The sequence below is a fragment of the Ylistrum balloti genome, unplaced genomic scaffold (genome assembly GCF_031769215.1).
Source record: "Ylistrum balloti isolate Yb309-2 unplaced genomic scaffold, AGI_CSIRO_Ybal_v1 Utg370800, whole genome shotgun sequence".
Taxonomy (NCBI): Eukaryota; Metazoa; Mollusca; class Bivalvia; order Pectinida; family Pectinidae; genus Ylistrum; species Ylistrum balloti.
Window position 1 is genome coordinate 807140 of NW_026782466.1, and position 15014 is coordinate 822153.

At 34.9% G+C, this 15014-nt stretch overlaps 1 protein-coding gene across 2 annotated transcripts; it reads right to left on the bottom strand.

Annotated features, from left to right (window-relative positions):
* Positions 1-1313: 1313 nt before the first annotated feature.
* LOC132558625 (RNA-binding protein 5-like) lies at positions 1314-14877 on the bottom strand. Of its 2 annotated transcripts, none has more exons than XM_060223221.1 (21): positions 14859-14877; positions 14077-14315; positions 13373-13595; positions 13057-13218; positions 12424-12490; positions 11528-11601; positions 10414-10521; positions 9812-9872; positions 9017-9076; positions 8582-8846; positions 8428-8464; positions 7994-8213; positions 7792-7868; positions 6966-7229; positions 6569-6742; positions 6201-6341; positions 5697-5966; positions 5419-5490; positions 5051-5139; positions 4299-4425; positions 1314-2655 (listed from the first exon to the last, which is right to left on the bottom strand). In XM_060223221.1, exons 2-21 carry the CDS (start codon positions 14301-14303, stop codon positions 2530-2532), a joined length of 2844 nt encoding a protein of 947 aa, XP_060079204.1. In that variant the 5' UTR covers positions 14304-14315; positions 14859-14877; the 3' UTR covers positions 1314-2529. The 2 variants fall into 2 exon arrangements, with proteins under 2 accessions (XP_060079204.1, XP_060079203.1); XM_060223220.1 differs by having other exon boundaries at positions 7792-7871.
* Between the last annotated feature and the right edge of the window lie 137 nt (positions 14878-15014).

Below are 15014 nucleotides of genomic sequence, written 5' to 3' on the forward strand. Positions count from 1 at the left end.
AGAAAGAATGGGCGTTATCAGAAGCCACATTAAGGAAACTCAATGATGAAACATCACAGAAAGAATGGGCGTTATCAGAAGCAACATTAAAGATACTCAATGATGAAACATCACAGAAAGAATGGAAGATATCAGAAGCAACATTAAGGAAACTCAATGATGAAACATCACAGAAAGAATGGGCGTTATCAGAAGCAACATTAAGGAAACTCAATGATGAAACATCACAGAAAGAATGGGCGTTATCAGAAGCCACATTAAGGAAACTCAATGATATCAAACATCAGGGTAATGTCATTTCATAGCAAGTGTGACAAGAAGAATGCCATCATCAACTTCTGGAAATTGTTTACAAAACATTATGTATTTTAATATATACTACAGAACCATACTTCCTGTGCACACATTTGATGTTTTGCATTGTCCAAGAAAGGCAAGAATTGTTTTCGAAGTCTTATTGGTGAATACTGAATTAATTATTTTTCAACATGTATAATTTTGTGTAAAGTAACCACATGGGATTTACCATTTGTCCAAGTCTATCATAATTTGATCAAAGTACTTTTAACATTAAGATCTGGACCCGAATAGAAAATTTCATTATTGATAAAATTTTTTAAAAATCAGCTTTTGATTTATATTTTGATTTATGAGAAATACATTTGATGAGCGCTTCAACTGACCGCATATTACAACTTATCAAAACACTAGATTGTGGACATGGTAAAGTTTAAAAGGTCAAAGGTTACATTTTGTCAGTTTTAATACTTCCTCTGAATAGATCTTGTTCCTATCTAAGTCCTAGCATCCTAACACCATGTTCTACATCCTCTCATATCGAAGTGGTCATAAGGTAACATTGGAATACTTCTACAAATTCATCAAAGATATTTTCATGGGTGTAGGGACATTGCTTAGATTTTTTTTCTTTAATATCCAGTCACTTTCTTGTTGGGACTCTCCATATAGCAGTTGGTAGCTACCTCACTGAACACTATGCACGAGGGTCATCCATGCTATCCAAAGTTTTGCTCAAGGAAGATCCGAGTCTCCTGGGACACATCCACCTAGTATTGACCATACCTGGCATCTTATACCTCAAACTCAACTGACAAAGCCATTACTTCTCAAATTTTGAACAACAGAAGTGTTACATCAACTTCTATGGCCAAGATAAAAAGTTTAACCAGACCATTTCCGAGGTCTTTTTATTGATCTCCAACAGAGATTTACAATTTCTCGGAGTGAACTGGGTGGAATTTTTACGGTTGTCCCTTAGTTTTTATTTTGTAAAATAACCACAACAATTAGTCTTATTTATTCAGCAGTTTTTATTATTTCTATTGGGGAGATTTCTCCATCATCAACCACATGATTTAAAACAGTCATGTCCGTATCCTCATTGTCTAACAATTAATATCACAGGTAACAAATCTTCACAATGAAAACCTTTCTCACTGGCTGGAAGTCACATGGTCTGTGAAAATAACTCGGGTAATACACAGGTCTGTGAAAATCACCAGGAAGTCACATGGTCTGTGAAAATAACTCGGGTAATACACAGGGCTGTGAAAATCACTCAGGTAATACACAGGTGTGTGAAAATCACCAGGAAGTCACATGGTCTGTGAAAATCACTCGTGTAATACACAGGTGTGTGAAAATCACCAGGAAGTCACATAGGTCTGTGAAAATCACGCTGAGGTAAAGACCAAAATTTTGTGCACATCAAAGAAAAGACACTCATGGCTGGATTTGACACTAGTATTATTTCCACCATGAAGCCTTAGTTTTCACATTAAAATGTTCACCATGCTCAACAGTTGTGTATACTATGCAGTGTTTTTTAAAGCTTGAAGTAGTTAAATATGACTAGTCAAACATACCAGATACTAAGTCTATTTAACTGCATAGATCATCCAAGATTCAACACACATGTATGAAGATACCATTACATTCTAACATCACATTCTTTCCACACATACTGGACACAATACAAATACGAGATCACTATCATGATTGGCTAGTGTGCAAAAAAAGACCATGGTCACAATCCAAGAATTGTTTTGAGCATGTGTGGTCAGTCTCTGTAATCCCTTACAGTAATCCTGATTACCATCCAGAAGTCTTGACCATAGATCTTGGCTACCAAAGGGTGCAGTGATCAGTTTGCCACTGTCTGGGATGATTCATATCTGCCTATAAGGTGGGCCCTATTCAGCACAGAATCTGCACTCGCTGCCATATGTAGTTCACCAGCTACTGGTTTCCGCCCATTTCAGCACTGGTTGGTGCTGTACAGAATATCTCGAGGATATATGCTTTCCAATGTCCAATAAATGCTACCAATCCCTGCATGTGTGGATTATATTTTCAAAGCTCAGTCCCTGAGCTCATCCAAACACAATGTGACTGGTTTGGTGTATAAGTAGCATGTTTCTGGTTAAATTTGGCAGCAACCTTGAGTATCCTGGCTAATGCATCTGGGTGTTGTCATAAATATAGTCCACAGTCTACCTGGACACATCATCATTCAGTTTCCTGGTAACGGGCAAACATGGTCTTTTTCACAGCATCTTTGTATGTGTCTGAAGCATTGGCTCCATAGGTAGCCCCTCTCATCCCCAAACCAGCTGTATGCATGCGACGTTTAGCCTGAAACATGCACATCATTTGATATTAATCAGATCATATCAGTATAAAAAGTGTATTGTATACTACTAAAATCGTAACTTCATCTTTTGGTGATTAAGCAAAAAAACATGAAATAATGCAATGGTTTGTTTTTCATTAAAGTGTTCCTCAGTATGTTGAAAATTTAGTACATTCTTAATCATCTATAAAAATACTGAAAATGTATTCAATTTGACACAATCAAATTTCAGTATGTTATCACTTTCTGACAAATTAGTGGAACAATGAATTTGCATATCCACAATAATTGCTGGATAAACAAGATAAAGAAACTGCAATTACAGCAATCATATTTTAGAGTGAAAAGTGCTAAAATAAGATTACCACTACAATATATAGATTTACAGTATCATTGAACTAACTTTCTAAGACTACCACTATAATATACACACAGCATCAGTGAACTGTATCAGATTACCAATATAATATATACATTTACAGTATCATTGAACTAACTTTCTAAGACTACCACTATAATACATACACAGCATCAGTGAACTGTCTAAGATTACCACTATAATATATACATTTACAGTATAAGTGAACTGTCTAAGACTACCACTATAATATACACACAGCATCAGTGAACTGTCTAAGATTACCACTAGAATATATACATTTACAGTGTAAGTGCACTAAATTTCCAAGATTACCACTATAATATATACATTTACAGTATCAGTGAACTAAATTTCCAAGATTACCACTATAATATATACATTTACAGTATCAGTGAACTAAATTTCCAAGATTACCACTATAATATATACATTTACAGTATCAGTGAACTAAATTTCCAAGATTACCACTATAATATATATACATATTGAACAGATTACCACTATAATATACACACAGCATCAGTAACTGAGATTACCACTAAATATATACATTTACAGCATCAGTAAAGATTACCACTATAATATATATACACACAGAATATATACATCAGTGAACTATAATATACACACAGCATCAGTAACTGTCTAAGATTACCACTATAATATATACATTTACAGCATCAGTAACTGTCTAAGATTACCACTATAATATATACATTTACAGCATCAGTGAGCTAACTGTACCACTATAATATATACATTTACAGTATCAGTGAGATTACCACTATAATATATACATTTACAGTATCAGTGAGCTAACTTTCTAAGACTACCACTATAATATATACATTTACAGTATCAGTGAGCTAACTTTCTAAGACTACCACTATAATATATACATTTACAGTATCAGTGAACTAAATTTCCAAGATTACCACTATAATATATACATTTACAGTATCAGTGAACTAACTTTCTAAGACTACCACTATAATATACACACAGCATCAGTGAACTGTCTAAGATTACCACTATATATACACACAGCATCAGTGAACTGTCTAAGATTACCACTATAATATATACATTACCACTAGAATAATATACATGAACAGTATAAGTGAACCAACCGGCATCAGAATTCTAATCGCCAATAATACCACGCCAATTCATCAATCCATTCACTCTATATTCTATTCAATTTGCTGATATTCAAATAAACAGCTCTATGGTAATTTCTGACCTTACAATAATGACACATACCTCTATAGGGTTGACGATGCCTTGTCCTTTCTTGCCCAGACCCTGACCAGATGACCAGCCCATCTTCTGAAGGAGTTTGTTGCCAATATTATCCTGACTTATCCCGGCTTTGTTAGCTTGTTCTGGTCTACAAACACAAGAGAAATTATTTTTTTTACAACAAACCACAATATTTCACATTGAAACTCTAATATTAAAAACAAAGAAATCTTATATTTTTGACAGATATAATTTGTCAGCACTGAATCACAAATAATTTGAAACCATCTACATTTAAAAACTGAAAGACATAACTGGTGTAAGACTGGTACCGTGCACACAATTCTGAAGTTTACCTGTGGGAAGAGAATATTTACCTTTTCCTGGTCACAATGCTCACATGATGGGTATACTTACATGATAGGTATATCTGGTCGTTTCATCCTGGGTTTAGAAGGGGGCAGAATTCTATAATTACATTATGAGTATATTTGATTGTTTCATCCAGGGTTCAGGAGGGTTCAGAATTCTATACTTACATGATAGGTATATCTGGTCGTTTCATCCTGGGTTTAGAAGGGGGCAGAATTCTATCATTACATTATGAGTATATTTGATTGTTTCATCAAGGGTTCAGAATTCTATACTTACATGATGGGTATATCTGGTCGTTTCATCCTGGGTTTAGAATGGGGCAGAATTCTATCATTACATTTTGAGTATATTTGATTGTTTCATCAAGGGTTCAGGAGGGTTCAGAATTCTATACTTACATGATGGGTATATCTGGTCGTTTCATCCTGGGTTCAGGTGGAGGAGGAATTCCATACTTCTGACGTCTCTCTTTGGCTCTATCTCGGTACTACAATAAATCAAAGTAAAACCAACACTAGAAAACAAGCTCTCAAACTGTTCTCAGTATGTAACTTAACTGTAATCACAGTCAATGAACACAGATTTTCAAAATATGGTTGAATAAATAAGTCCAAGAGGCCATTTCCTCTGCTACTCCAATAACTTTTAAGTTTTTGAAGATTTATTTAATATTTAATCAAGCATAAATCATCCCTTTACACCCTATCCATATTTATCTGTAAAATCAGCTCTGAGTGGTGATAAAAACACAAGTCTATATCCTTACCTGTAATTTTTCTTGTTCTGAAGCACCTGCATTCTGACTTTTTGCTTTACTATGTAAAGCCTCAAGGTTTTGCTGAAATTGGAAACAAAGACAGTTTAATAATTCATATTCTGGGAATTTATCTTTTCCTCTTTTTTAGAGGAAAAATATTCACCATACACAACAGAAAATATTTCTTTCTTGGACCAGTTTTAAATTCTTGATAAAAACATGGTAAATTTGAAAGGTTGTAAAGATAGCATCCAAAATCTTCTTTTAGGATAAAAACAAAACTTTACCTTGTGCAAGTCGGACATTTGTTGGTGTTTTACAAGAATCTCTCGGGTCTGGAATTGTCGTTTACACAAAAGACAAGCCAGCTTTGACCAGTCAGTCAGCTTGCTCTCATCCACTGGACCACTCCCTCCTACTGTTGAGGAGTCTTCCTCATCAGAGTCACTGTCTCCACCATAGGATGCCACGAGTATGGCACCAGGTGCTGGACCAACATTTGCTTTATCAGCCGGCGGTGGAGGCATCATCTTCTTGTCCTCCAGACTTCCCTTTGCCTATAATGTAAGTTGGAAGATTTACTAAACAAATCAAACAACAACATGGCAACACATTAACATCAAACTGCAGGTAGGAACAAATACAAACCTTGAATACAAAGTTTTCGGTATGTCTATTGCTGTTCAGTGAATAAATCTGTGTTTTATCACCAAAATATATAGATACAAACTCGTAACTTGTGCATATGATATGGAGTAAATGCTGCAGACTTCTAAAAATCATTTACTTACACTTTTCTCCAAAATGGCAAATCCAGCATCAGCTGTAGCAGATTCTTTTTCAAATCTAGAGTTCCCCATGGATGCCTTGGTAGTGAAGCCCTTGATAGCCTCTTTTTGAGCATTTAATGTCTTTGCCCATTTTTCCATATCCTGACAAGAGGAAATAATTTATATCCAAATGTTACATGATTTAAAATAGATGTAATATATTAATTCAAAAAGCTTCTGCAAACCTATGTCACAAATCCTCTGATATGAAGATTCAAATGAATCCTCTGATTTAAAGATTCAAGTATTGACTGGAATAAGCTGTCACTGAGAAAAAAATTCAATCAAAATTACATCACGGGTTATTGGAGATATTCAGTCATACACACCTTAGCAATTCTCTTCGCTATCTTGACTTTCTCCTTCTTCTCCTTATCTTTCTTTCCTCCCTTCTCTGTACCTTCCTCCTTTGATAAGCTGTCATCCCCTGTAGGGGCTGGGAGGTAAGTAGATTTTTCTGCATCCCAATACAGAAACTGTGAAGTCTGGGAGTTGTAGAAGTACTGTAACATAAATCACACTGATACATTTCCATCCATTGCAAAATTCTTCCAGACAAAATAACAGATGAACAGTCTGTATTAAAGAAAATATTTAGCTTAAAATCATGACTTTCCTACAAATTTCTCAGAATCAATAGAGGTTCAAAGCAGCTTTGAAATGCAGTTCCTCCTTACTTAAATTCAAAATCCAATGTTCACTCGAACTATAACGATGATGACCTACCTGAGAATTTGCGTCATAGTAAAGGCCGGTGACCGAATCGTAGTAGTAGCCTGATGACTCATCATAGGAATATGTTGACACATCAGGGGCTGGGTACACTGTGAACTCGGACTGAGCTTGAGGAGCAGGTGGTGTTTGAGCGACTGGGGCTGTTGTTTGCTGGGCCTGTCCAGGTTTTCCAGGCTTCTTTTTTGACCACTCTTCAGCCCGACATGCTAACCTCTCCTCTGGTGTCATATCGGCAAGTTTCTGCTGCTCGCGTACCTGGTATGTACAATATTTAAGAGCTATATCTCTTGTAAAATAACACAAACAACATTAAACAGATTACATGATCATTTATTGACTATAAAGATCAAGTCAAAATTGACAATAAAGATAATCTGACAATTATTCAATAATCATATATATATTTTGAATATCATTCCAAAGTATTTTTATCATGACCATGTTATGAAGGCTTTTCCTTGTATGTTTATTTACAGAAAATGTTTCCTAAATATCAAATTCATGTAAATGACTGATGTAAAAGTATATGTATTATCTGAGGCAAAGTTTAAGGCTTTGGCATGTCAGAAATTAGTATGGTGCCAAAACTGATATATCATTGTCTTGTAATCGAGAATTGCATCTAAATATTGAGTTATTGGGAGGTCATTATGCAAAAATGTATATATTTTCCTATGCTCAATGGAACTAGCTAATCTAGAACTCAAAATGGAAATATAGAGCTTCTCTTTACAAAATGTAAAACCATTTCATGAATCTGTTCATACTCCAATTGATTTTTTTCATGAAATTAAAAGAACTAATGCTCTAAACCTACCTGTTTCTGATATTGTTTGACAGCATTGCGTTGCTGGATAGCAGCCTGTGCTACAGCAGCTGCAGCATTTGTGGTGTCTGCTGCAAAATATTTAATAAGTTATTAAGGTCAAAATGAAAGACATCAGAGAGCATAAATTGTTATAAGTTTTAAAAACAATATTTACAATGCCAAGGTATTTATTAACCTGTAGCAAACTTACTCTGTGTAGGGTTAGTACTAGTGGAGGCTGTTGAGGAATTGGCTTGCTCCTGCGAGTACCCTTGACCGTAGTATTGAGAGTAGTCATAGCCCTCTCCATAGTACTGGGCATATGCGGTTGCATCATAGTACTGACTATCGTAGAATCCAGTTGAAGGGGTCCCTGCAGCTGCAGCTGGCTGTTGTCCTCCTGATGGCTGTTGACTGTATTCCCAGCTTGACTATTAAATACATAAATTTACAACTCTTTGCTGATAGTATGTTTTACAAAATACATACTGGAAGGTAATATACAACCTAATATATCCTTCATTCATTAGGTATTTTGTTATACAAATATAAATAAATGATACAAATAGTCAGATCTATAGAGTAAAATAAATTTTAAACTATAAGCGAATGAATCTTATTACCAGAATACAGGACTAAACATACCTGATCTGCTGGATTGTTTGCCTTCAATGTTGCCATTCTGAAACATGAAAAGATAATACTGGTATTTGATAATTTGCAAATATTTCAAATATTTTCCCATTGATCTTACTTTGACAACCAAAACATTCAAAAAGATAAAATTCTTGTTACTTACACAGTAGAAAATGTGTTCTTAGCAAAACTAACAAGGATCTGTTTTCCATCAACTTCAAACGGAGGGTGCAGCTGTGTGAGGGTGTCAAGAAGTTGTTGTGATTCCATTACAGATGCCAGTTCTAGGAAACCATAACCCCTGGATGTGTTTGTCAGTTCATCGCGGAGTACCTGACAATTCTTCATTACTGATGATGTGATCTGGCCCAGAGCCTGGATAAGGTTATCCTCAGTTGTTAGAGCATCAAGTCCACGCAGCACAAGAGCTGTAAAAAATACCAAGATCTAGTCAGGTTCTCCCATTCTTTTCTTAAAACATGAAAACACTTGCTTAATATCAACTCAGTATCTGGACATTCTTTAGGACTATCTTTTAATACACTTATTGTAAAATATACTTTGGAATGAAAAGAGAAACAGAGATTATACTACTTACTATTGCAAGGATTTGTGCCAACTTGGTCAAAACCATCTCCTTCTTGTTTTCTGTCTGACTCTGAAAAACACAAACACATCTACTGAGGACATCAGACATCAATCTGAAGAATACCCAAGACCAGGTGATAGACTGCCTATATTACACTGTGGAAGATCCAGGGTATTGTATACAGAAATCACTTAACAAATTCAGATAAATTCTGCTCTGGATCCACCACTGGTAATCTTTTCTGTTTAGCTGATGCCATCCAAATGTCTGCATCACCAAAATGTGATAAAAAAAAAGGCTCATGCCAAGTAAGGCTTGTCAGCATATGAAGTTGATGAGATTATTCAAACATACAAAATGTCAGCTACATAAGATGGCGAAGATATGTGTACCTTCAAAGATTAAATATTAAAAAGTCTAGTCACTGTCCAACAGTCTTAGAAACCCAAGCTTTTCCCATTAGTCCAATTTGAATGCATATATGAGATACATCACAAAAAATTTAAAAACACATGGAAATACATCAGAGTACTTTTAATTGGTTCTCATCTCAGATTAATTACTCCTTCACAACTACTTAATTTTTTTAAAGTTATTTAAGACTACATGTGAACATAGCATTTTCTAGAGTCTAAGCTTAACAAGGGGAATGAGGGAAACATATACAACAGACTAAAATAGGCAAATATTTTGGTTCACAAATGCATTTTACAGAGTCAACGGGTCCCCTAGTCGCTTCAAGTGTTCTATCTACAAATCTGTTACGAGTTGTCATCCGTTGTGATTGTAGATCGCATACTGTACCTTCACGTGAAAGATTGCACTTGAAACAGTGGTCCCTTCTCTTGAAATTATGGACGCCGCACTATAAAGTTAGAGATGTATGCAAATAATGACACAAATTTCTAAATCTTTTTTGCCGTAATTTTGTATCGAACCCAAAACCTGAACCCTCTATAGTGTCAACTGAAAATCAAGTGTCACACCATTTTTACAACACAATTTCAGTCTACTGCACTTTAATTCTATAGCATAACTTTTATGTTAAGTTATTGAAAAAAACGTTCATCAGAATTTACAAGTTTTTTCATCTGGTTCCTGTTTTCATTCATTCTATTTGTTTTTGTGTTTCTATTTCTGATAATACAAGAGTCTGTGAATTAATCCATACATTTTCTTTCATATTTGGATCCTCGCCCTATATATATGGTTGGTTGATATGTCATGAAGTTTGACTTTCGGTATTTATGCAAAAATACACACTCAACATCAATCTTGACAAATGTTATAAAACTATCAAAGGTCTAATATCAGTTTATCATGCCCCACACTGACAGAAATACTCCCAACCTAATCAGAGGCTGTTCGACACCACTGGATGTCAACACAAAAATACAAGTCTTTACCTTGCTACATGTCCAGTCAGTCTTGTGTATGGGTCCCTTCTCAGGCCCAGCTTTGGGTGTGCTGTAGTGCATGGTGGCATTATACTGGTTTTGTAGAGTCAGCTGGCCCTGTAGAGAATGAGGACTGAAGTTACAAGTCTGTGATAAAGGTGTTACATTACCTGTGGTCACTGAACCCATTTCTTGCTTGTCAGATCAAGATATATAATCCTTGTTTTTGAGCTATCACTTCCTTTTTCTTTTATTATATATATGGGGAAGAAGCCGTGACTTCAATCAAACACAACATACATGAAATCTTAAGGTAATTCTAATCCAGCCTCTTCGGCCATCTTCCACAAGGATCTATGCATTCCACTTCTTAATTGGAATGGTTTGAACAAATTGATATATAATTAATATAGATAAATCTCAGAGAATTTGAAATGTGGATCATCAGTTCCCAGACATTTCCAAACACTTGTTTCGTTCTCATGGAAGGTCAACATTTGTGCAATTTTTAATCATCATTCACCACCCCCAAAATAAAAACATTTTCATCAGCAAAGCTACAAGATTTGGTGATACACATGCATGGAATTCTTTTTATGTACATATTCTGACAGAAGGATCATTGAAAATGGCAATGAATGAAAGCCTGGTATTTGTGATAAATTTCTAAAATTTGTATTTAAAAAAACTACTCGGTATGTTATCAATATAGATGAATTGATATAAGGATATGTAGGTTCTAGTCTAAACTGACTTGAAACTGGATATTCATTGATAAAACAATAAAATATAAATATTACTGTCTTTTAGATAAAGATTTAAGAAACATACAACAGAAAACATTTTGAACCAACAATATCCTGTATGGTACAAATAAAGAAATTTGAACTGATCATCAGCAACTGATAGCCAAACTTTTTCATCCTACTGATCCCCATGTTGATTCTACAACAGGATAATCGAGATCTCATCAAGAGGTTTCATCAGGATGAAAATGTCTATCAATGTGACATCTAAACAGAGTGCAGAAGCGACTTTCCACTAAGGAGAATGATGCACCTCTAGTGGTGACAAACGGGTTTTTGTTCGTTACTTTACGATAAAACTGAAAGCTTCCATAGACCTGATTCTGGTCCATCCAGCGTTGTGCGTCTCCTATACTCTGAAACTCCACAAAAGCAAACCCGCGGGATGCACCTGTACAATAATTTGAACGTTTTGCATTAGATGACAAAGTACAGCTAGAAAATACATGGTGGCACAGTTTTGATGAAAGACAATCATAGCATCACTGAAGGTTTTTTGAGCTCCTTTTGCTGGTAAACAATTGGCACAAAATTTTCAATCACTGAACTGAAAGAAAACTTAAATGCATACACTCAAACAATTTTTCAAATGTAAAAAATGACGACAAGTTACTCAATAACAAAGCTGAAAGAGAAGACAAAATTTCATATTTTAAAATCAATTTGTGACTTATAACAGTACTAAACCATTGAAACTAACAAATTTTCAAAACACTAACCTCTGTTCTTTTCAACATAATATAATTTTACATACAAATGATTACTAAACTAATTCTTATAAATCCTCATTACCAATTTCCATATACACATTTTACATTTAGTTTCCCCTATTTTTAATACATATAGGAACAAATTGTCTTTAGTTGAGGTTCTCCTGAAAAAAAAACAACACATGATCAGCAATTTCCTTATATCTTATACATTCCTGTCTGTTTTAATCAACCAACCTTACCTGCAGTCGACCTGTCAATCGACTACAATCCATTTGCAGAAGGATTTGCATCCTTCCTTCTCTGTAGCTGTCCATTATCCCAATCAAACTATTTGATTCATCCTTTTAATGGTGAAATTGAAAGGTAACTCACAACCTTCAGTGATGTAGTGAAAACTGAGCCACCTGCTACACAACTGTCCCTACTCATCAATTGTAATCAACAGTATTGGTATCAGTCGATACCAGTGCTAACAAAGCAGCACCAAACACAATCCTCACCTGTACTTTTCCTCATGAGCCGCACATCTTTTATTGGAAGACCAAATAGCATCAATTCAGCTCGGATCTGTAAAAATAACATTTTAATTTATTTTCTTTGATAATCAAATTTCTTATGACAAGATGAAAAACTACACAAAGTGAACTATTGCAAATAAACCATTGCACCGATAAAGAATTGTAAAGCCCTCTAAGCAAAGAAACTGCTCTTGGCAGAAATCATGAATTATGAAAGTATGAATTTTAAGCATTACTTTTAAAGAAATACAGCAACTTGAGGTTTTTCCAGTAAAATGTCTATCTCATCCCAGGTCTCTTCAGGTTGGTTCAGGGGAACAACTTTAAAAGTTTAACTGATTTGTTAAATAAGCAGGAAACCCCTTACCAAGAGGTATCTATGCCTTGAGTTTAGTTACAATTTGCTGTATGCCATATCAAAACCAGGAGCTTTCACTATATCAGATCATACACTGGACTGATAGAATTCAACTTCAATTCAGTAAAATACATTGCAAGTCAAATACACATACAAAATAGGTGCCATAGATGGGTATAAAATTTGAGCATTTGTTCAGGTACATTTTTGGAATGAGACATATTAACATTATCAATTAAAGATCATGATAAACATACATCTTTCTCCTCTATAATAATTGGCAGTCCTCTCAGTAGAATAGTGTTTGTAGGCGTGTCCGTCATCCACTTCTCACCACCCCGATCTTCTCTGTCTGCCCGGTCACCTCTGTCTCTAGACTCTCGTTTATCATAACCATCTCTTCTATCAATAGACATATCCTGAAAAAATAAGTTTATTGATATGTCATTTGCTGAAGCGAAAGTTGTGCAGGAATCTTTTTTATATTCTATATTATATCATTATAGTAAATAAAACAAACCATTATAAATCATAATAACATAATTCACTTTTATGAAGAAGTGAACTGCCTACCTTATCAGCATTATCATCAAATCTGTCTTCGTGTTCGCTACCACTTCTGTGTGAACTCCTATCCCTGTCTCTATCTCGTCGGTCACGATCTCTCCTCCTGTCGTAGTCGCTATCCCTCATGCGATCTCTATCTCTATCCCTGTCACGGTTCCTACTCCTCTCTTTATCATAGTCATGATCGTGTCTACGATCTCTGTGTCGATCCCGGTGTCTTCTGCGGGATCTTAAAATGTAACAGAAATTTATTCGGTTTCCACAGTCATTATATAAACAAACTTTCACATCTGACACAGTATTCTTGTGCTTAAGAGTTTGAATTGGTGACATTCATCTGCAGAAAGTTATTAACCTTACAAATAAAGACACCATTTGTTTTATTGTGTTATCTTCTGTCAATTCTGTTGGTATATTGTATATATGGGAAGTATAATTTGAGCACAGAAATGTTGACATCAACAAAATCATATTGAATGTTCTTTTCCAGTAAAGTTGTATCATCAGCTCAATATATTATAACGTTAGCCTACAATGCTGTTAGTGATGACAATAATAAACTCAAGATCAGTTCAATAGATATGTATAATGCCATATTAATGGTCAGTTGAATCCTAGCATTAACAGTTTCATTTTTAAAAAGTAGCTTTTTATAATGGATATGAAAAGCAAACTGTTTTATTTGAAGGTCTAGTAGTCTGATGAATTACCTGTCCCTCTCTCTGTCACGATCTCTTATATGGTTATGCTCTGGTGGTTCCTGTTTTGGCTCTTCATAATTCTCGTAGGATGAGCCACATTCCCCTTCCTCATAGCCAAATTCCTCATCATAGAAATCATCTTTGTAGGCTGCACTGTAGTCATATTGTTGATGGAAGGATATGTCTCCTCCAGTGAAGTTGTAATTATCTTTGAAATTCTCTTGATAAACCTCCATTTTTTAAGCAAACTGTGAAAAAAAGGTCTGAATAAGAAATCAAGGTAATTAATGTAATAACTCATGCTGCAGATCATTTTGGTCAAGATTTTCCAAATTGATGACTTACCCGGAGGAGGGTAAGACAAATATATAGGTTCTAAACTCACTGCAAGAAAACAAACATGAAACAAGCAGGACATTCCAGTTAAATCATTGGATATTGACTATTCTATGATAGTTCCGAGATATTCTTGCCTTTTTGAGTGTCCAAAAATTAACTATCAAATTCATGGATTATCAATGAACCACGTACAAAACTACATTTTGAGTTCCAGTGTAACCAAAGACTTCAAGAAAGAAATGCTTTTTTGGCGCTAATGGACGATCTCGAGCCTTGGGAAATTTGGCTCGGCACAACTTTCAATTTTCAGAGGTAATAACAGTTTTACATTGAAAATAAAATACAATTATGTGACTAATATAATAAATTGATAAATTTGGAACAATTCTAACTAAGTAGAAATCGACATAAACAACAAAAGATAAGGATAAATCTTTGTCATATGTTCTCACCTATCCCAATTGCCTTTGAATTTGCAAATGGCGTCGTTTGCATTGATTGGGTTACAAATGTCGTGATAGCCTGACACATCAGCAATGTACCGATAACCATGATATAAAAATAACAAATTCACGTCGATATATGGTTTGTGTATTATCGCAATCTAA